Below are 21821 nucleotides of genomic sequence, written 5' to 3' on the forward strand. Positions count from 1 at the left end.
ATAACAGAAGTTTACTGTGGGGAGCCATGTTATAATACGCACTGGTTGGAAGCGAAAATGGATGTTTTTAATTCTGATATTATTTTGCAGATGTTTTTAGACTGTAAATTTGATCGTCTTTATATTTCTGGGTGGACCCAGTTTGTTGTTTAGGCATCCAACTTCTGACTGCACTTGTGCAGTCATCTGGCCTGGACTGCTACTGCTTACCATCAAGGGCCACGATGGAAATAAGTTTTTAACTTTATTGGGCCATCCTTGACAATGGAAGACTACATCTTATTAATTAGTCAAATAAAACGAACTATTTATCTGTCTATCTAAATGCCGCTGGGAGCAGCACCTTTGGCGTGGTGTTCGGTCAGCTTGGCTCGCTGCTGCTCCAGCTCCTGGGAGTGTTGGGTCTTCAGGTCCTGGGTCTGGCGGAAGTAGCGGTCGGCCAGGTGAGTCTTCACCTGCAGGAGCTGCTCTCGGTGCGACAGGGTGAGGCTGGCCTGCAGCTGGTCCAGCTCCGCAGTGTGCTTCTCCTCCAACCGCAAGCGCAGAGAGTACAGCTCCTCCTGAGGGAGGGGGAGGGGGGAAGAGAGAGTGAGGGAGGTGGGGGGGAGGGAGAGAGAGAGAGAGAGAGAGAGGGAGAGAAATAGAGAGACAGACAGGGAGAGAGGTGAATGGTATTGTATTCTTCATTCGTTTCTTTTTTCATGCCTGATTTCCTAACTAAACCATGTGCTGGATTTCAGTGCAGATCGTGGGGTACCTTGTGTTTTTCCAGTTTCATGTTTATCTCTGCGAGCATGTCGGCCTTGTCCTCATCCACGTCCCCCTCCGACAGGAAGCTGCAGACAAACGCATTCAGAGTCCTGTCAGCGTCCCTCATGAGTTAGCCGTACAGACACACTGAAAGGCTCAGTCCGAAATATCGGGCTAATTTTTTGTGATAAGCGCACCTGGCGTTCCCCCCCTGGGGGGCGGCGTTCTCCTCGGCCACCTCCGCCAGCCGGCGCTGGAGCAGGGCCACCTCCTCCCGGTGGCTCTCCTCCGCCACGCGCAGCCGCCGCTCGAAGTAGGAGCGCAGGTTCTTCAGCTCCGCCTCCTTCTGCTCCTGGATCTCCTGCTGCTGCTGGGAGAGCTCCCGTTTCAGCTGCTGCACCTCCTCCGCTGCCTGGGAGAGCTCCTGCTTCAGCTGCTGCACCTCCTCCTCTGCCTGGGAGAGCTCCTGCTTCAGCTCCTCCACCTCCTCCTGCCGCTGCACCTCCTCCACCTGGGAGAGCTCCCGCGTCAGCCGCTGCACCTCCTCCTCCGCTTGGGCGAGCTCCTGCCGATGCACCTCCTCCTGCGGCTGCACCTCCTCCCCCCGGGGGGAGCGGGCCAGTAGCTGCTCCCTCAGCCCTGGGGGTCACACAGGACCGCCGTTAGGGGGTCACACAGGACCGCCGTTAGGGCAGACCGAGAGATCAGGGACCTCTTCACCTGTGTTACCATGGCAGCGAATCAACAATCCGATCGTTATTTTACCCCCCGGGTCCTGACAGCTGGCCCTCATGCGCTCGAGCTCGGTCCGCAGACGGTCCACTTCCTGTTCGGAGCTCCACTTCAGGGTCACATGGTCTGCCTGCAGTCTCTCCACCTGACACACACATGCAAGAAAGATTTTTTTAAAATGATTAAGACAACAGCACATCATACATCAGCAGCGCCTGGAAAACAAACAAACTTCTTAATTTAATGAAAACTCAACCATGACATTTCGTTACTTTACACTTAGCAGATGCTCTTATCCAGAGTCAGTGATGTATAGTGGAGAACATCAGTGTTACCCTCAGGAATGCAAAAACGTTTGAAGGCACAGAGGCCCATTAGTATTCACTAAAGCCGCGTTTCCACCAAAATTACCCGGAACTTTCAGTCCCAGGAACTACTTTACCAGGAACTAAAAGGTTCCTTCAGCCAATGGTTAGCCGCGTTTCCACCGCAGGAACTATACCCCGGAACTAGGAACCTTTTGAGGAACTCAGTGCGTTTCCACCGCAGGAACTAGGGTCTAAATTTAGTTCTGGGGGCTTTGTTTTACCCCCCAAAACGTTCCTGCTCGGGGGGTAGTACTTTCCGAAAGTACAGGAACCTTTTGGGTGGAGCTTGCAGCGCTGAACATTTCTGATTGGTCGAGTACTCGTAGCATTTGTGTTGTATTTATTTTCCGCCATTACCCGCCATGTTTGAAAATATGCAGCGGCAAACCAATTTATTTTCATAATAACTTCAAATCAAACTTGTATGTTATGCGGCGCAGTAGCCTACTTTTGGTTATAGCCTGTCAACGTCTTGGAATTATAACGTGTGCTCTTCTGTTCTTTTCTTGCTTTAGTAGGCTATTCGTTTTATAAAATGCTAAGCATTCGTGCTGGGACAGCATATTACGTAGGCTACCAAAAATTCAAACGGATTAATTCGGTTGCTGAATATTTTCTTCCGGATTTTCTTTGTTAGCCCGTTGTAATTGACTCAAAACGTTTGATACAGTTATGTGAGGTATGCGGTAGATCTGCATAATTAACATTGGTGATACAGTACAAGCAAACTGGAAATCACCTTCCGCACTTTTTATCCGGGTAAAATAACAGGTTAATTCTAGTAATCCTCCCTTTAGCCTTTTCAGACTGCCGTAATTTTACTCAATTTTACTGCCATTTTTCAATTCCACGAAAAGACCATGAAGACTATGGACTCATTTATGGTGCATGGTTCGCATCTGGAGGGCACACATCGCTGCTCGGCTAGCAGTAACTTCGAAGGAAAGCAAACGGTGGCTGTACCACTACTAATTTACATTTTCACGCAAGTCCGAGTTTTCGTTCTATTCTTGTCATTTTGCGATTAGCCTATATGGAATTGACGACGAGAAAGTAATAAAACAGCAAATTGTTTACAACGTGTGCATGTTTTCTGCTGTTAATGAATGTGTTTGAGAGGATATATGAAAATCAATAAATACAAAAGTAACCATATATAGTCATTGTTGGTAACCCGTTGTATATAAGTGGAATAAACCCCTCCGGGCTGTCCCGGTTATTAGAAAATAATGAAGGCTACTTCGGTGGTAGTATGGGATTACAGAAGAAATCATATGACAGATGGACCGACGACAACGTCAGTGGGCTAATTTGCCTAATCGCGGTACTTTAGACCCCGGTGGAAACGCAGACAACCATTGGCTGAAGGAACCTTTTAGTTCCTGGTAAAGTAGTTCCTGGGACTGAAAGTTCCGGGTAATTTTGGTGGAAACGCGGCTGTTGTCTGCGTTTCCACCGGGGTCTAAAGTACCGCGAGGATTAGGCAAATTAGCCCACTGACGTTGTCGTCGGTCCATCTGTCATATGATTTCTTCTGTAACCCCATACTACCACCGAATATTTTCTAATAACCGGGACAGCCCGGAGGGGTTTATTCCACTTATATACAACTGGTTACCAACAATGACTATATATGGTTACTTTTGTATTTATTGATTTTCATATATCCTCTCAAACACATTCATTAACAGCAGAAAACATGCACACGTTGTAAACAATTTGCTGTTTTATTACTTTCTCGTCGTCAATTCCATATAGGCTAATCGCAAAATGACAAGAATAGAACGAAAACTCGGACTTGCGTGAAAATGTAAATTAGTAGTGGTACAGCCACCGTTTGCTTTCCTTCGAAGTTACTGCTAGCCGAGCAGCGAAGTGTGCCCTCCAGATGCGAACCATGCACCATAAATTAGTCCATAGTCTTCCTGGTCTTTTCGTGGAATTGAAAAATGGCAGTAAAATTGAGTAAAATTACGGCAGTCTGAAAAAGCTAAAGGGAAAATTACTAGAATTAACCTGTTATTTTACCCGGATAAAAAGTGCGGAAGGTGATTTCCAGTTTGCTTGTACTGTATCACCAATGTTAATTATGCAGAACTACCGCATACCTCACATAACTGTATCAAACGTTTTGAGTCAATTACAACGGGCTAACAAAGAAAATCCGGAAGAAAATATTCAGCAACCGAATTAATCCGTTTGAATGTTTTGGTAGCCTACGTAATATGCTGTCCCAGAACGAATGCTTAGCATTTTATAAAACGAATACTAAAGCAAGAAAACAACATAAGAGCACACGTTATAATTCCAAGACGTTGACAGGCTATAACAAAAAGTAGGCTACTGCGCCGCATAACATACAAGTTTGATTTGAAGTTATTATGAAAATAAATTGTTTGCCGCTGCATATTTTCAAACATGGCGGGTAATGGCGGAAAATAAATACAACACAAATGCTACGAGTACTCGACCAATCAGAAATGTTCAGCGCTGCAAGCTCCACCCAAAAGGTTCCTGTACTTTCGGAAAGTACTACCCCCCGAGCAGGAACGTTTTGGGGGGTAAAACAAAGCCCCCAGAACTAAATTTAGACCCTAGTTCCTGCGGTGGAAACGCACTGAGTTCCTCAAAAGGTTCCTAGTTCCGGGGTATAGTTCCTGCGGTGGAAACGCGGCTTAAGTGTTAACCAGATAAGCGCCCTGTATGCTGGTCCCTCCCCCCGGGTCATGTGATATCCTCTGAGCTGGGAGTCATGGTGGGCTCCGGTTCTCACTTCCTGTTGCAGTCGCTGCTCCCTCTCAGCGCTGGCGGTACAGAGCTCCTCCAGGCGTTGCGCACGGTCCTGCTGCTCCTGCAGCGCCCCCTGGTGGCTGGCCACCAGATCCACGTCGTCTGCTCCTGAGGGTCACATTGGTGAAAGCGCTTACAGCCCAGTACTCGTGCAGATGTGACGGATCGCGGAAGCACATCCAGAACAAACAGCCTATATTTCTGAGCCTTTTTACGGCAGGGAACCTGTATGAACAGAATCACGTCCTGCCGTACGGAAAACGCGCCGAGCCGCTGCACGGACATGGCGATGACTCACCGGCAGCGGCGTCCCGCTCCGCGCGCGCCCGGCTCAGCTCCTCCCCCAGACGCAGGAGCTCCCGCTCCCTGGAGGCGCGCAGCTCCTCCTGCTCCTCCAGCTGAGCCCGGCTAGCGGACAGCGCCTCCTGCGTCTCCTTCAGCCGGCTCTGGAGCTCCTCCTGGGCCCGGTCCGACTCCCTCTGCCACTCCGCCCTCAGCGCCTGGGAAAACCACATTCACCAGACCGCACCGTACCATAAAGTACCGAACCGGACCGAACCGGACCATACCGGACCAAACCGGACCAGACCAGACCATTCAGCACCAGACCGTACCGTACCGAATTGTACCGGACCGTACCATATCGTATCATACCAAACCGTATTGTATCAGATTGTACCATTACATTACATTACATTTATTTGGCAGACGCTTTTATCCAAAGCGACGTACAATAAGTGCATACCAAAGGTCATTGGAACAACTGCAAACACAGGTCTGATAAGGTACAGTACTCATCATGTACAGTTATTCATAGCCATGAACACAGTAATTACTCAGACCTAAACTATGCTAAGTCAAACTAGGAGGCTTTACAAGCTACAACATCATGACAATGCACAATGAGTGCTGGATGGAGGTACATGTACCATACCCGACTGTACTGGACCATCTTTTACATTACATTACAGGCATTTGGCAGACGCTCTTATCCAGAGCGACGTACAACAAAGTGTATAACCATAACCAGGAACAAGTATGACGAAACCCCTAGAGAGAAGTACCGGTCCAAGTACAGGGAACAACCGCATAGTTCAACTTGGACCCTGGTGGTTAAACTGATTAACACTAACAGCGAGAACGGCAACAACGCAATCTATGGGAAAATAAGAATAAATAAAAATACAAGTAGTCGTTAAGACTGGCGCATCAACTAAGTCACGTATTAAACAGCTGCCTAGTTACACCCCTAAGTTTAGGGGTGTAACTAGGCAGGTAACTTCAGGAAGAAGAACCTCTCTCACTTTACAGCAGGGCTGCCCAACCCTGCTCCTGGAGATCTACCGTCCTGTAGGTTTTCACTCCAACCCTAACAAAGCACACCTCATTCAACAACAAGAGATCTTGTTGAGCTGCTTTTTAGTCAAACCAGGTGCGTGGCAAATTAGGGTTGAAATGAAAACATACAGGATGGCAGATCTCCAGGAACAGGGCTGGCAGCTACTGCTATACAGCTCTGTATGCAATCTCAATATTATTCATTATGCCCAATACATCTACAATACAGCCATTTCATTGGCCTTTGTCCTTTACTATTTACCTAAAGGGCTCACCTGCACAATATTAAAAAAAATCACAATGATTTCGGCTGTAAAGTTGTGTAATATGATATATTTGCTTAATAGAAGCAATTTCGGTTTTAGGACCTCACTCTCTGGCACAGTTACAGTTGCCCATGAAAAGAACTTTAACCTCAGTGGCACATGGCACATTGTTTACAGCACATGACATCAATACCTCAATCTGATTGGCCTGCAGTTCCTCCATCCGGACCTTCTCTTTCTGCATTCGAGCCTCCCACTCCTGGTTCAAATCATCTGTAAATGCAGCGGCAGCCAATGAGCCTTTACTTTACATCACCGTGGAGACGAAACCAGCAGTAGACCCGACATGAGCGGCCTGAAGGGACGTGCCCTGTAGGACATCCTGGGCGTAGAAAACACTCCTTCCATTTTTTTAGGGGTGGAAGTTGGAACCCTTTGTTTTTGTTCCGATTCTTTTATTCAGCCAGTTGACCTCCTAAATCCCAAATGTGGTAAAATGAAAACCAAATCAAAATAAAGGAGTGCTTTGATCACAGTAAACTAAACTCGCCCTTTAGACTGGGCTGTGCCTGACAGATTGGGCTGTCCTATGGGAGCTGCAGGACCTGTTGGGCTGCATTCCTTGCAGGTGATGTTTGAGGAGCGCTGCACTGGCAGACACAGCAAACAGGAGACTCAGGGCTTTACAAGAGCGATCACAGTAACAGAACCACACCGCTGGACTCACCGGACCGGACCAAAACCGGACCGGAGCCACTCACCCTTCTCCTGCCGATGCTGCTGCTGGACCCGCCGGGCCTGGTCGCGGTTCTGGTCGTGGACCCGATCCAGCTCGGCCTGCTGCTGAGCGTGGAGCTGGGCGCGGTCCTGGGCCCACCCGGCCTCCAGGCTCTCCCGCTGCTCGCTCAGCGCCGCCTCCGTGTGGCGCTGTTGCGCACTCTGGCACTGCTCCAGCTCCAGAGCGTGCTGATTGGTCAGGCTCAGCCGCATGGTCTCCAGCTCCAGAGCGTGCTGATTGGTCAGGCTCAGCCGCAGGGTCTCCAGCTCCAGAGAGTGTTGCGTCTGCAGCAAGGCCGCCAGGAAGAAGAACCAGGGAGAAATGAGATGTCATTTATTGACACATGCCAATCATTCTATGGCATACGCACAAAAGCTATGAATGAATGCTGACCTATCTGTCACTGGTATGTGCGCTGACGAACATCATTCACGGATCAAAAAATTGTTATTTGTATGCCCCTCAGTACCCCCCTCTGTATGCCCCTCTGTACCCCCCCTGGCATGTGCCCCTCTGACCTGTGCCTGCAGCAGCTCAGCCTGATGGGCGGCCTCCATGCCCTCCTTTAGCTCCGCCTCCAGGCGGCTCAGCTCCGCCTCCCGCTCGGCGGCCAGCTCGGCCATCTCCCGCCGGCGCTCGCGCTCGTGGACCTCGGGTTCGAGAGGAAACGGGGACGGTGAGAGTCGCGCGTTTGGGCGGGGCGGGGGCGGGTGCGCGCAGGACGGGCGGTGGTCTCTCGCGCGGGTTGCTGAATCAGCTCACCTGCTTTATCAGCGCGATGCGACTCTTCTGCTCCTCCCCCAGGTCAGACTGCTTCCTCTGCATCTCCTCCAGCAGCTCGTTCACCTTTCAAACAGAGCCAACAGGATTCAGCCATTTACCAAAACCAACCAGCTGCCGTCAGTACACCAGGAAACGAGAGAAAAAACCTTTTCAGGGATTTAAAAAGTGCCTACATCCATGCTTTCCCCCTCCTGTCTATCATACCTGGCACTATAGAAGCCACGCTTCTTCCACACACTTCTAAACTGGTCACATAAAGGATTTAAAATGAATAAAGGTGTGCAATTCCACAATCTCGCTGCCATTTTCAAACGAAACCAAGTTGATTTTGTATTTTTTCATTAATTATTCATATTAAGGGACATTCAGAGGATGATAAACCTGACTACGCCTCTCACTTGTTCCTGGTGTTTCTCCCTGAGTCTGCCCGTCTCTTCCTGGTGACCGCTCCTCAGGGGGGCAGCTGCCTCCTCCACAGCGCTGTGGAGCTTCTCCGCTTCCTCCTGGAGGAGCGTTTCCATGGCCACCGCACACACCCTGTCCCGGTCTCTCAGGGACTCCCTGACTCGCGCGAGCTCTGTCTGCAAAGCGCTCACCTCCTGCCTGTGCTCCTCCTCGCCCCGCTCCCTCTCTGCGCTCGCCTCCTGCCTGTGCTCCTCCTCGCTCTGCTCCCTCTCTGCGCTCACCTCCTGCCCGTGCTCCTCCTCGCCCCGCTCCCTCTCTGCGCTCGCCTCCTGCCTGTGCACCTCCTCGCCCCGCTCCCTCTCTGCGCTCACCTCCTGCCAGTGCTCCTCCTCGCCCCGCTCCCTCTCTGCGCTCACCTCCTGCCTGTGCGCCTCCTCGCCCCGCTCCCTCTCTGCGCTCACCTCCTGCACCTCCCGGTCCCGCGCCTCCAGCCGGCTCTGGAACTCGGCCCTGGCGGTCTCGGTGGCGTTCTCCGCGTTCCGCGCCCTGGTCTCCAGCTCCGCCGCGCGGCTCTCCCCGGCGGCCACTTCCTCCGCCGCCCGACTCCAGGCCCGCTGCGCCTCCGCCAGACTCTCCTGGAGGCCACACAGCCGGGACTCCAGCTCCTGCTTCTCTCTCCCGGCCCTCAGCGCAGCCTCCTCCCTCTCTGCCAGCTGCTCCCGGAGGCGCTGAACCTCCTGCAGGGAGGAGTCCACCTCCAGGGTCCTCTGGCCCAGCAGCCGGGAGGCGGTCTGGTTCTTGGCCTGCTGGCGGTCCAGCATGCCTTGCAGGCGGTCGCGCTGCTCCTGCAGCACGATCAGCTGCCGGCCGAAGAGCGCCTGCACCTCGCACGTCACAGAGTCCCCGGCCAGCTTCTGCTCCTGCACGTCCCAGACCAGCTGCTCCTGTCCCCTCAGCTGCACCAGGAGCTGCTCCTTCTCCTCCCTCAGCTCGGCGATCAGGCCCAGCGCCTCCTCCCGGGCGCGCTCCTCCCCCCCCCGCTGGCTCTGCAGGCGACCGAGCCGCGCCCGGAGGTCGCCCGCCTCCTGGCTTTGGCGCTGAGCCGCCTCCTCGCTCCGCAGCCGCAGCGCTCTCTCCGCCTCCAGGTGGCGCTGTGCGGACTCCAGAGCCTCCGTCGCTGCGTCGCGCTTCTCCAGGGCCTCTCGAAGTTCCACCGCGGAACCCCGAGTCTCATCCCGGAGCGCCTCCAGCTGTTTCTCCCGGTCCTCCAGCTGTTTCTCCCGGTCCTCCAGCTGTGCGGCCAGGTCCCGGCACTGTTGCACCAGCAGCGCCTTTCCCAGGTCCACCTCCTCCTCCGACGAGCTCCCGTCCAGGCCTGGGGAGTCACTGCTGAGGGACGCCGATCCATCCAGAAGGTCTTCACTGTCACGCCGAAACCTGTAGTTCCCTGCTCCTTCCAGCAGGTGGCGATCATCCAGGCTGTCCTCTAACCAGCAGCTGTCCCTCAGGGCTGCCGAGACCAGGTACTTCTCCAGCAGGTGGTCCTGACCGCTGGTGAGGGAGCCCTCCTGGTCTGGGTTCTCCCAGGGTTCTCCAGGCTCATCCTGGTCCAGATGGTCTCTGTGAGCACTGCGCACAGCGAGGTCCTCCTCAGGGTTTCGGATGTACCAGTAAACGTGGTCTCCGTGGGCCTGGCGGGTCCCCAGGCGCTGTTGGACCTGCAGGATCTCTTCTCCGTGCCCCTCACTCAAACGCTGTCGCTCTGCTCCGCGATTCTGCGCCAGCTGGCCCAGGTGCTCCTCCCGCTCCGCCTCCAGCGTCCGAAGCCGCATCTCATAGGTGGACGACTGTGCGGCGTACCTGTCCGTCAGGTGCTGCCCCGCCTCCTTCTCCTGCTTCAGCTGAACCTGGAGCCCCTGGACCACGCTGGTGAGCTGAACCACAACCTCCTCCTCCTCCTCCTCCTCCTCTGTCCCGTCAGGCAGCGCTTCGCGGGGGTGCGTTTCGGCCACGCCCTGACTCGCCGGGACCCGCGCCGGCCGCTCCTCCGTCTCGCCGTTTTTCGTCTCGGAGTCCCGGAGGAGCTGTGCGGAGCGGGAGGTCCTCTGCAGACCCCGCCACCTGTCCCATCGCTTCGCGCTCGGCCGCCACACAGGAGCGTTACCGCCGCGATCTACGCCCGGCGCGCGCTCCCCCGCGCGAGCATCGCTGTGTAGCTCCGTCAGCTCCTCCACCTCCTGGCCCCTGACGGACAGAGCACCCTGAGGGCGAGACGCGGTAACCTCTCCGGCACCCTGCTCCTGCCGCAGCTCCGCACCGCTCCGCATCGAGGGGTGCATCTCATCGCCTGCAATCTGCCCCGACATGAAACCAGAAGCTTTTAGCAACGACACGTTTCATTTCACAACTTAAGTATGCTTCACAGCACTACAGTATTCTAAACTCCTTGGGAGAGCTCTGCCCCGGTATAGTATAAACGCAAAGAAAGAATAAAAAACAAACAAACAAAAAAAAAACTCAGCAGAACCTTTTAGGTTCAATGAGCTCCCACGCAGTAGGTTATATTATAAACAAAGAAAATGTTTCTGGCATAATATGGATTTAATAGGGTAAATATTAGATTTAAAAAGTCTAATTAAGAACAATTATCAGCTCATTACAATGCACAGCTGGTTTCTATGGTTTAGAACAAAAGCCAGCATGCACAGTGGGTCACCAGGACCAGGGTTGAGGGGTGTCAAACGGAATCCGTAGGGGGGGGCGCAGTATCAGCAGGTTTTTGCGTTTTCCTTTCAATCAGCTGCTTTAATCTAAAGAGGTTTAATCTAAAATTTGATATTAGATTAGATTTTAACTTTCTGCAAGTGGAAAATCTGCACTCAAAAATGCATGTGAAATCTCAGGTGACATCCCCTACTCAATTTTTATTTTATTTTTTCTTCCTTTTAATCAAAAAAATCAATTTATTTTGTGAAGATTACATTTGCATGCAGTGTACCAGGCTTGTACTGTTGCAACAAATAATGGACTACAGTGACCCCACAGGGATTTAGATGGCATTGCAAGTTTTTGGGTTGCATGCCCTAACTAGGTAAAGTTATCACATTAGTTAACGTCTTCTCTTGTTGCAATTCAGATTCCGGACATTCCTGTGAACAACTTTACCAACTTTAAGCTTCGCGATATGAAAAATGTTTATGTAATTGGATGACGGTTCATGGGTCATGTTTGCGCGTCACCTGAAATAATAAACACCTAGCGCATGCTAACCTATCCAACTTTTTACGCGCTCCTATTATCTTCTGTTGTCGCAAGATAACGTTAGGAATTGTGTTGAGTACAAACCTTGACTCCATCATCTAGGTTCCCCTGCGTTTCGTCCATCGTTGTAATACAGGTAAAAACATAATCACTGGCACCTCTGTTATCAACAATAACGTCTACAGTTGCACTGCAGGTCCACAACAACAGAAATTCATAATGCTACTTCTTAACTGTCAGTAAGTTTTTTTCAAAATGGCCGCCAAGAACCGCGCCACGCCCACATACAACAAGTTCCTTTTGAGACAACCAATAAAAACGCTTTGTGGCCAATGATGTCGTTGAAAGTCTGTGTGCCCCGAAAAACTCTTTCAAAGTTGACCGTGTGGTTAAATGAATTAACGAAGACTTGCAATTATGTTTTAGTGACAAAATCATGTTAAATTTACAGAATGATACGTGCAGATTGTATTTTTCAATATAAAAACACACTGATAAGAGAGCGTTAATTCTAACTTTTATTGTGAAATCTACCTTTTCTAGCGCTTACCGGAAGTCACTTTCTTCTTGTTGCTAGTTTCTCACGCCTGGGCTAGCTTCACACTCCTTGTTGCAGTCTTGCAGACTCTGACAGCGTTAGTAGATAACGTTATGGCGTATACATAGTTAGCTCGCTATATATTCTAATTTTCGTTTTAATGCGTATGTCTGTAGCTAGAAAGATACGTTTTTAAATTGCAGGATAAGGATCAGGATAGCCAAGATGAATCTTGAGAGGCTGCGAAAACGTGTACGGCAGTATATCGATCAGGTAGGACAAATTGACCATAAGCTAATGTTAGCTAGCATTGTGGGCTTTGCGGTAGCCGAGATGGTTTGCTAGCAAGCTGGATTTGGTGACTTCGCGTAACACGCTGTGGCTGGCCAACTGAATTTTGACTCTTTATTTTATATTTAGATTCTGACAAGGTAGTATAACATTAGTATTAGCGCGTAATTCTTATATATGGGCCTAAACTAGCTTGCTCAATATTACGCGCGCTAATGGTCAGTTTGTAGTTACTTTCTAGCCAGCTAGCTAGCTTCACTAAAATAAAGCATTATTCTGTCAGCTATTTAGCCATCGTCTTTAAACCAGCGACTCCGGCTCCCGTGGTACGATGCAAGTTCGATAAATGGCTTGCTGGCCATGGAAAGGGCTAGATTAAGTTAAATCAGAGCTGGGCTATCCTTGGGTTACTAACGTAGCTGACGTTCTTCATTTTAAACTTCATTATTTGAAGTCATCATTTGTTTGAATTCATACGGGGTGTTGATTGAATGCGCTTCACATTACAGACTTTGCTAGTCGATATGTTCGATGTTTGGTTGTTAGGGACATTACCTGCAAAGTTTAGGTAACTGGCAAAACTAGGCAGTCATGAACTTGTCCTTTGCCAGTTTGCTAGCCACTGCGTTTCAGTTAACCAGCTGGTAACTTAGAATGTACGACAGTTGAAGTTTGTTCATTTGTTGAAATCATTAAATGGTTAGCTAACTAACGACTAACTTTCAGAATAATGATCACATTCGTTGGTTAGAATAATTGCGTGGACTTGCACTGTGTTGGTGTGTTTGATGATGAGTAAAATGTTAACTTAGCCTATTTTAGTAGACCGTTATTTAAATGTGGACATTCGTCTGCACCTCACAGTCCATTGTTACTTTTTATTTATTTTGTTTATTTATTTTTTGCAGCAAGAATATCAAAGTGCCCTGTTTTTTGCAGACAAAATTGCATCTTTGTCACATGGTGAGAATCTGTTCATTTATACCCGCTTTTTTCAGAAGTAATCTAAGGTTAATATGTGTGGTGTTCGTGTTGGTTGTGTGTCTGTGTTTCTGTACATCATCTGTCCTCATTGTACAGTACTGCATTGCACGGTGACGCATGCGTTTGTGAACGTTCCATTCCTGCCAGTACATTTGTGCATTTCTGATACCGTGTTCATTGGACGGTTCTCGCGCCGAATGACGCGGTCTGCATTATTGTCTCGACAGAAGACCCGCAGGACATCTATTGGCTGGCCCAGTGCCTTTATCTCACGTCGCAATATCACCGAGCCTCTCACGCGCTCCGGTCACGCAAGCTGGACAAGGTAGCCTTTTAGCATTCGGTTTCTGCTGTGATGATTTAAAAATGACATTTTGATGAACCTTATAACAACTTTTCCGGGTTTGTATTAACATAGATGTTGATTCTAATCTCAATCTTTTTTTCCCTTCGCCATTCCCATTCAGTCGTATACGGCCTGTCAATATCTTGCTGCTAAATGCCATGTAAGTATTTTGAAGTTTGATGCAATGTGAAATGAGAGAAAGCATCGAGACAATTTAGTATGTTTCCAAACATGCTTTGAAGCTCACTGAGCCCCTTCGTGGTCTTTGGTTAAGTATGCTGCCAAAGAGTACCAACAAGCTCTGGATATCCTGGACATGGAGGAACCCGCAAGCAAGAGGCTGCTGGACAAAAGTGTGAAGGAGGACAGTGAGATCAAAGAGGCCAGCAAGGACTGGGGGATGTCCACTGCGTCTGTGAGTCTGAACTCTCCGCTTATCCCACTCACAGTTTCTGCTATCTAGCAAGATGGTTGTTTTCAAAGCCGGGTGTGTGGCAGCTGTTTGAAATGCTTAGTGACTGATGTCACAGAGCAATATAAGCGGGTATAGATAATGGATGGATGGATGGATGGATGGATGGATGTTGATTCATGCCCGTTTCTTGAGCGATAATGACAGAGTTGACCTGGGTCCCGTCGATCTTCTCTCTTAGATCAACAGCTTCATCTGTCTGCTGCGAGGAAAGGTCTATGATGCCATGGACAACCGGCCCCTGGCCACGTCCAGCTACAAAGAGGCCCTGAAGCTGAACGTCTTCTGCTTCGAGGCTTTCGACCTTTTAACGTCCCATCACATGCTGACCGCACAGGAAGGTACGGAGGTTTATGAGGGAGTAGCAGCGAAGAGTTTCAGTGTATTTTAGTGCAAACACCAAGGTCTCGATTTTTTTTAATGCTCCAGTGACCCTTTTTCTTAACTGAGTAACAAGACTAAGAGGTCATCCCCCCCCCCCCCCGTTCAGTTCTGGCTTCAGTTTGATGCCGGAGACAAGGCTATCCCTGAATTATTAGCGTAAGTGGCTTCGAGGTGTGAAGGCCAGTGTACGGTTAGGCGACGTATGATTGGCCGATGGATATCGCTGCATTGTCACCAGCGTTCCATCATCTCTAGGATTTTATATTGAATGCCGTCACTCATAAAATGTAGGAACAAGTTTAGCAATAAGGACACATCGCCAAATTGGAGTCATTCATTGCGTCTTTGTAGTTTTCCCGGTCAGCAGCATACAGGCATGGAAAAATTGTAGTTGTGTATCAAAATCTCAACAAATGTGTGTAGTTTTCAGTTTTATTTCTTATAAGGTTAGGCTAGTTGATGACTTTACAATTCACTAAAGATAATTACCTCAGATGAGAACATAATCATATTGTCATGGCAACCGAGCCAGTGATGGGTGTCAACGTGCAGTACAACTGAAGTGTCAGCGATGAGCACAACAATGATAGCGTTGATGACACGTGTCAAATGTGTGTGTTTCTCTCTGCAGAAAAAGACTTTCTGGATTCCCTCCCGCTCAGCGAACAGTGCACAGAGGAGGAACAGGAGCTCCTCCGATTCCTGTTTGAGAACAGGTTAAAGAAGGTGAGGGCCGTGTCTTGACCTTGTGAGAGACGACGGCTAACGGTTTGGTTTTTTCAATTCAACAATTTTCATTGTTCCAGCTCTGGGTGATTTACAAAACAACAAAACAATGGTTATCAAGATTCTGTTAGGATGACGCTTCATGCGTGTCTTGTGGGTGCCTATGTGACGGGGGTTGGTCACTGTGGCATGGAGAGATGCTTATCCCCGGCTTACTGAAATCCCTTCCTTCCTCTAACTCTATGGTACATGCTGTACCAGACAAAATTACAGAAGTACGCACTGTCATGCAACTAGTTCAGTTGGGGGGGGGGGGGGGGGGGTTGTTGTTTTTTAGTTTTCTCCAAATGCTAATTTTAATGTTGTTGCTGTACTCATCCCAGTAATAAGTCCTCATTTTTTCTGCCCTCCCAGTACAACAAGCCCAGCAAGGTTGTTGTCCCGGACACAGTCAGCGGCCTGCAGGACAACTTGGACGTCGTTGTCTCCCAAGCAGAGAGGCACTACTACAACTGTGACTTTAAAATGTGCTACAAGCTCACGTCCATGTAAGCGCTCCGCTTGTCCCCCTCAATGAGCACAAGCCGTTCCTCTCCCCCAGCCACTGCGGTTCACGTTGGACTTCAGCCACCCACGCATTCATTTAATAATTCAAAATAAAAGCTAAAAGTAGATATTGTGTGTAATTTTTAAAATGTGACAGATGATTGATGATGTTTCAGGATAAACAATGTCAGGAGGACTTTGTATAAGTTTGGAGTTTGACCCTGATATGAGACAAGTGTGTGTGATCTTTATTTTGAAGGTTTTTTTTTTTTTTCCCTTTTCTCAAGGGTTATGGTGAAAGATCCATTCCATGCTAACTGTCTACCTGTGCACATAGGAACACTGGTCGAGCTTAGCAAAGCAAATGGTAAGTGCATTTTAATCACTTGCCCCTTGTGTGATATAGAACTCTTTTCATATGCATTTTAATTGGTTTTTATAGTGATATGCAACTCTTTATTTCCACAGAACTCTTTTACCTCTCTCATAAATTGGTGGATTTGTACCCAAATAGTCCTGTAAGTAGTGTTTTCTTCCTCTATTTCAATGTTCTTGTGCCGTCCCTGTGTCACAAACCTCGGTTTGCAAATGGCCAATGATTCATGTGTCGAGGCTGGATTTTTCTTTGGCTGGTGACCCAGTCTAACTGTGACTGCTAAAAAGGTCACATCTTCATGCCTGCATAGAGAACAGGGAGTAACTGCCCCTGCTTAATGTTCTCCACAGGTGTCCTGGTTTGCAGTGGGATGCTACTATTTAATGGTTGGCCATAAAAATGAACATGCACGTAGATATCTCAGGTAAGAGCTGTCGTAGACCAGCACATCTATAATATTTTAAAAATAAATGTCCTCATTTAGATACGCTGGGCAGAAATTTTACAAAAGCTTACTTGCAGATACTACACATTATAATAATAGGAGAAAAGCACATGTATCCAAATGCTGATCTTCAGAATGTAATGGGCAGACGTCATTGTTAATGACTAATGAGCAATTGAAATGCTATGAGCTGTTCCTTTGTACAGGCCAGCTAATGTTGCACACCTTCAGTCTTTTCATACAGTTAAATGCCTCCTGAGTGTGTGTCTTGCATTTGGCTTTTGGGCTCTGATAGGCTAAGGCAGGGGTCTGCTTCCCCCCCCCATAAAATCAGCACCCAGTTCAGACCCAGCTAACCAGGTGAAGTAAGTTAACTGTGTCATCACCTGCTCTTAATTGATTAAGTGCAGGGTAAGAATGAAAAGCAGCAGAGAGCAGTGTTAAGGCATCCCGTGGCCTGTGGTGTTAAGGATCTTTTTTAAAGTTGTGTTAATGCTTGTGTGTGTTCTCCGGCAGCAAAGCCACCACTCTGGACAGGACGTACGGGCCGGCCTGGATCGCCTACGGACACTCCTTCGCCGTGGAGAGCGAGCACGATCAGGCCATGGCCGCGTACTTCACTGCCGCTCAGCTCATGAAAGGGTGTGTGTGTGTGTGTGTGTGTGTGTGTGTGCGCGCATGCGCACACGTGCTCTCTCTCTCTATGGCGCAGGGGGTCAGAGGCCACAGACGGCCTTCTAGCTTTGGCCACTGCAGGCCGCTGGCAGGTGCGATGACAGCCGCAGTGCATTGTGGGGGCCTCGAGTGGCCACCGTTCGCTGATGTGATGCGTTCAGTCACTGGGATGCTGTAAATGTACAATACAAATGCAACCAGTATGGACACCTGCTTGTCTATGCTGATTTTCCTTTCAAAACGAAAAGCTTTATGCTTTTATCCCTCTTCACAAACACTTACGTTCTCCTAGAATTTGCTCAGGGTGTGATTTATACGAGTAAGCTTTTACAAGTTGTGTTGAATTGTTCTTCTATTCTTGGATGGATTATTTTGCCAAACCATCATTGTGCGTAAGAATATGTTCTTAATTGATCGTTCTGGTAAAATAAAGATTAAATTAAAAAGAAATAAAAGATGAAGGTTTTGAACTGTAAACATTGTAGTAGCGGTATTGAGGTTTATGTGTGTGTTTCTTTGGGTGTAAACCCCTGATTCGATCTCCCCGTGTACGCAGGTGCCACCTCCCCATGCTGTACATCGGGCTGGAGTACGGCCTGACCAACAACTCCAAGCTGGCCGAGCGCTTCTTCAGCCAGGCCCTGAGCATCGCTCCGGAGGACCCCTTCGTCATCCACGAGGTGGCGGTGGTGGCCTTCCAGAACGGAGAGTGAGTGGGGAGGGGCTCGCCCGTTAAACGAGGCCGCGTCCGCAAGTGTCATTGCTTTAAAAAAAAAAAAAAAAATGAGACTTATTTTTCTGTTTTTGTTTTTTTGCTGCGTGTGATGGTCTAGCTGGAAAACGGCAGAGAAGCTATTTCTGGACGCTATGGAGAAAATGAAAGCGATTGGATACGAGGTAACTTTGGTTTGGGGTTTGATGATGTAACCTTAATCATCGGTTAAGTTGCCGCTTTTATTGTCTTTTTTTGGAACATGAATTCTGAATTATGTTGGAAAAGCAAGGCTGGTTTCTGCTGTGGCCAGTTTGTTGCGTACGTTACCGATGGATTGACGTTTGTGTTTTTTATGTAGCCGATTGTCTGCTTGCTTTCAGGTTACTGTGGACAAATGGGAGCCTTTGTTGAACAACTTGGGTCATGTGTGTCGAAAGCTAAAGTAAGTGTGTGCTTGGTAGGAGCCTTGTTTGTGATATGGCCTGTCAGAACCCAGCTATATGTATTGCTGTTTAAAGGAGACTTTTAAAAAATCTATAGCTACAATACAATACAATATTTACATCTCATACCAGCAGTGTCATTTTGATATTCGTTTTGTGACATTACTGTTGTGCCTGAATTTGATATTGAAGAGATGTTAAAACGAGTATTATAAAATAATGGCGCATGTAATATGTCGTTTTCCGTTAAAATCGATGTTAATAACGGCAAAGATTTTTCGTTGCTGCCGTGTCAAACTTGACCGGAATTGCGTTTTGCCCGTGCGTTACCTCAGTCGTACAACCGATTCTCCTCCATCAAAGGAAACTCGCGGTTGGTAAAGTTTGTGTGAGGAAGGCGATGTTTGTGACGTTGACGGTGCGGCTTTCTCGGCAGGAAGTACGACCAGGCGCTGGAGTACCACCGGCAGGCCCTGGTGCTCATCCCCCAACACGCCTCCACCTACTCCGCCATAGGATATGTGCACAGCCTTATGGGGGATTTTGAGAACGCCATCGACTACTTTCACACGGTAAGCACCAAAAACAAGTTTTTTATGCGTTTGGTGCGCAACAGAGTAGCTGTGTCCCCCTGGCTCATAATCTGATCTAATCCAGCTCCATGTCCAACTCCATTTAAAAAAAAGTTTTCTTCAGTTAAGACATTTTTGACCTTTTTTATTTCTGTAGAATATTTGTTTATTTGTTTTTGCCTTCCCCTTTTTGTCAGGCACTTGGTCTCAAGCGGGACGATACCTTTTCTGTGACCATGCTCGGCCACTGTATCGAGATGTACATCGGAGAAACTGATGCCTATATAGGTGAGATTTGTTCGTCACTTTTTTTCCATCTGAAAGCCCCCTATATTAATGTATTGCAGTAGCATGACCACCAATCTTCTGTTTAAAAAAATAATAAAACTTTATCAGTACCGATCTTCTCATTACACCGTGGTTGCGTTAATTCTGCAGAATTCTGTGTTTTTTTAGGCAAAGAAAAGAGCCAAAATGCAGAGGTAAAAAATTCCACTGCGTTCTATAAACTAATATTACGAGGTTTTTAAGATTACAACGGGTAATGACCCAGACTCGAACCACAACAAAATAATTACACATTTCTTTGAGCCAGTTTGCGTGTTTTGGTCCCTGACATTTCTGCTGTTTATGGACCTTTATTTACACAGTTGGTAGCGCTGGAGACTCTAAGAGAATGCGCTTAATTTGAATAAAAGTCAGAAAACGAGATGTCTAGCTAGTTTGCTCAACATGAGTATATTAAAGCTGAAATCGCTCCCGGGGCAAAACATCTTATTTGATCCCGCTATTTCCTCATGCTTCTGTTACAAGTGTCATGATAATATTATGAATGATATAAATTTGTGTTATTATTGTGAGGTGGCATGTCATGGCAGAAATGTTCAGAATTTTTATCGGAACGCAAGTGCGTTGCTTAAAAAAATGAAAAACGCAAATTTTAAAATGTTCCGCGTTATAAAAACGGGGCATTCCATGGGCTACCGTGACAACGTGCATGATCGTCAATCTGAGCTCGAGAAAAAGTAATAAGAAAAGAAAAAACAAAGCGGCGTCCATTTGGAAAGCCGGCTGACTACACTAGGCCCCCGTGAGTTGCTCAGCAACGTGTCGCCTGAACGTTTCAGGGACGGACATTAAGGACAAGCTGCGGGGCGGCCTGAGCACGCCGGCGCTGATGGAGGTGCTGAACACGTCGGCGGAGGCGGGCGAGAGCCGGACGCAGCCGCTGGAGGAGAGCGGCATCATGGCGCTGGAGACGTCCCCCGCCAACCCGGACAAGCCGCCCGAGCCCGCCTTCCCCCGCTCGCTCCCCCCCGAGTGCTTCATGTTCGAGAGCGACATGATGCTGGAGACCTCCATGTCCGACACCAGCACGTGACGGCCTCGGGGACGGGACGGGACGGGCGCGGACAGGAGCCCCGCCCCTGGAGGGGGAAGGGAAACGGACTCCCCTCCATGACTGACTGACTGACTGACGAGGACAGAGCGCACTTGGGAGTCGTTCCTCCTGCAGCCCACCTGTGATGCTTACCTGTGGATTTTCACTTTGAATAAATAAATTGAGCCCTGCCCACTGTTCTCTGCTTCTGTGTCCGTAGCATCCCCCTGTGTCTTCCATACGGGTGGAAAAATGCAGTAATATTTAGGGATGCATGATATCGGGGATTGAATCGGCTAAGGTTATGGCCAATGCCATGACACAACATGCGCGTGCCCGAGGGGCGGGGCATCTGATGTGCGCTGATGCGCTAAATTGAGTGAGAATATCGTGCTCAAGAAGCGGCCTAATCATAGTCATCGGAACCTTTTAGTTATTTTTCATTTATCAGTTTACTTGTCAAACTCACAAGCAGAGCTATGTTGCTCAGGGTTTTATGCAATCATAACCAAGGGTATAACCTCTTTGGTTCATGGAAACATGCCATCACTTCCTTACATCACATCCATCCTTCTACCAACCTTCTTGTGGAAGGACAGGCACAGAAGACTTGTCTTATCACTGCTAATTTACTAGACGTAGGGGCAGACCTAAGACACGCCGGAGGGATTATATCCAAAAGCTGGCCTGGGATCGCCTGGGGATCCTCTGGGATGGGTTAGCGGAAGACGGAGTGTAGCACAATGGGTAAGGAACTGGGCTTGTAACCGAAAGGTCGCAGGTTCGATTCCCGGGTAGGACACTGCCGTTGTACCCTTGAGCAAGGTACTTAACCAAAATTGCTTCAGTATATGTCCAGCTGTATAAATGGATACAAAATGCTATGTAAAGGTTGTGTAAGTTGCTCTGGATAAGTGTCTGCTAAATGCCTGTAATGTAAGTCGCGCTGAGGAGGGGGACGTCTGGGCTGCTCTGTTTGCCCCTTTGCCACCGTGGCCCTGACCTGGACTAAGAGGTTCGAGAACAGATGCTAATTTACTCTAGAGGTAGAAAATCTGTAATAGATTACAGTAAGGAATTACAGTAAAGTGTTTTTGTGATCAACCAAAACGTACTGTCTGACCCAAGCATGAGAAATGGGAGGGAGGTGCAGAATGGGGCAACCAAACCAGTATTTTGCAAACTGACCAAAACATCATGATTTGTCACCTTTATTAATAAATACAGCACTATTCAGGAATGTCATTTGGAGAAGAGAATAAGCGTATAAATAACATTTCCACTTCTCCCCTTTCATGGTAAAGTGTAAAGGTTATTTATATACTTTTCATTACCATTTTCATTGTATTATCCACAATTCCCCAACATATTTTGTAGTTTTGGTCAGCGAAAAACAATAAGGAATAATATCATGCATTTTAATTGATAGTCTAGTTATAACCATATGTTTTAGAAC

At 48.3% G+C, this 21821-nt stretch overlaps 2 protein-coding genes across 9 annotated transcripts in view; one reads left to right on the forward strand and one right to left on the reverse strand.

Annotated features, from left to right (window-relative positions):
* LOC135240339 (pericentrin-like) overlaps window positions 1-11729 on the reverse strand; it is a 31245-nt gene extending 19516 nt beyond the window's left edge. For 6 of the 8 annotated variants that reach the window (XM_064309693.1, XM_064309691.1, XM_064309692.1 and 3 more), the window contains exons 1-12: window positions 11556-11729; window positions 8672-10564; window positions 7785-7868; window positions 7541-7672; window positions 7006-7306; window positions 6438-6517; window positions 4939-5140; window positions 4624-4748; window positions 1516-1627; window positions 948-1389; window positions 758-836; window positions 344-560 (exon numbers count right to left, since the gene is read on the reverse strand). In XM_064309693.1, the coding sequence (XP_064165763.1) occupies window positions 344-560; window positions 758-836; window positions 948-1389; window positions 1516-1627; window positions 4624-4748; window positions 4939-5140; window positions 6438-6517; window positions 7006-7306; window positions 7541-7672; window positions 7785-7868; window positions 8672-10564; window positions 11556-11594 (3706 nt within the window). In that variant the 5' untranslated portion in view covers window positions 11595-11729. The other 2 variants (XM_064309690.1, XM_064309696.1) reach the window with 2 other exon arrangements.
* Window positions 11730-11924: 195 nt separating this feature from the next.
* Window positions 11925-20556, forward strand: cdc16 (cell division cycle 16 homolog (S. cerevisiae)). Its single transcript, XM_064309697.1, has 18 exons — window positions 11925-12282; window positions 13209-13263; window positions 13512-13609; window positions 13752-13790; window positions 13905-14045; window positions 14284-14443; window positions 15118-15212; window positions 15627-15760; window positions 16046-16125; window positions 16227-16276; window positions 16485-16558; window positions 17096-17221; window positions 17811-17963; window positions 18088-18151; window positions 18350-18411; window positions 18849-18984; window positions 19182-19272; window positions 20112-20556. Exons 1-18 carry the CDS (start codon window positions 12235-12237, stop codon window positions 20363-20365), a joined length of 1860 nt encoding a protein of 619 aa, XP_064165767.1. The 5' UTR covers window positions 11925-12234; the 3' UTR covers window positions 20366-20556.
* Window positions 20557-21821: the final 1265 nt, after the last annotated feature.

This window comes from Anguilla rostrata, chromosome 15 (genome assembly GCF_018555375.3).
Source record: "Anguilla rostrata isolate EN2019 chromosome 15, ASM1855537v3, whole genome shotgun sequence".
NCBI lineage: Eukaryota > Metazoa > Chordata > Actinopteri > Anguilliformes > Anguillidae > Anguilla > Anguilla rostrata.

What these genes read in the sequence shown, in the direction of transcription:
- cdc16 (XM_064309697.1), top strand. Translation starts at nt 12,235, where the DNA reads ATGAATCTTGAGAGGCTGCGAAAACGTGTACGGCAGTATATCGATCAG. An exon ending in TACGGCAGTATATCGATCAG is followed by an intron (nt 12,283 to 13,208) that starts GTAGGACAAATT and finishes TATTTTTTGCAG; the next exon opens with CAAGAATATCAAAGTGCCCT. An exon ending in TTGAGAACAGGTTAAAGAAG is followed by an intron (nt 15,213 to 15,626) that starts GTGAGGGCCGTG and finishes CTGCCCTCCCAG; the next exon opens with TACAACAAGCCCAGCAAGGT.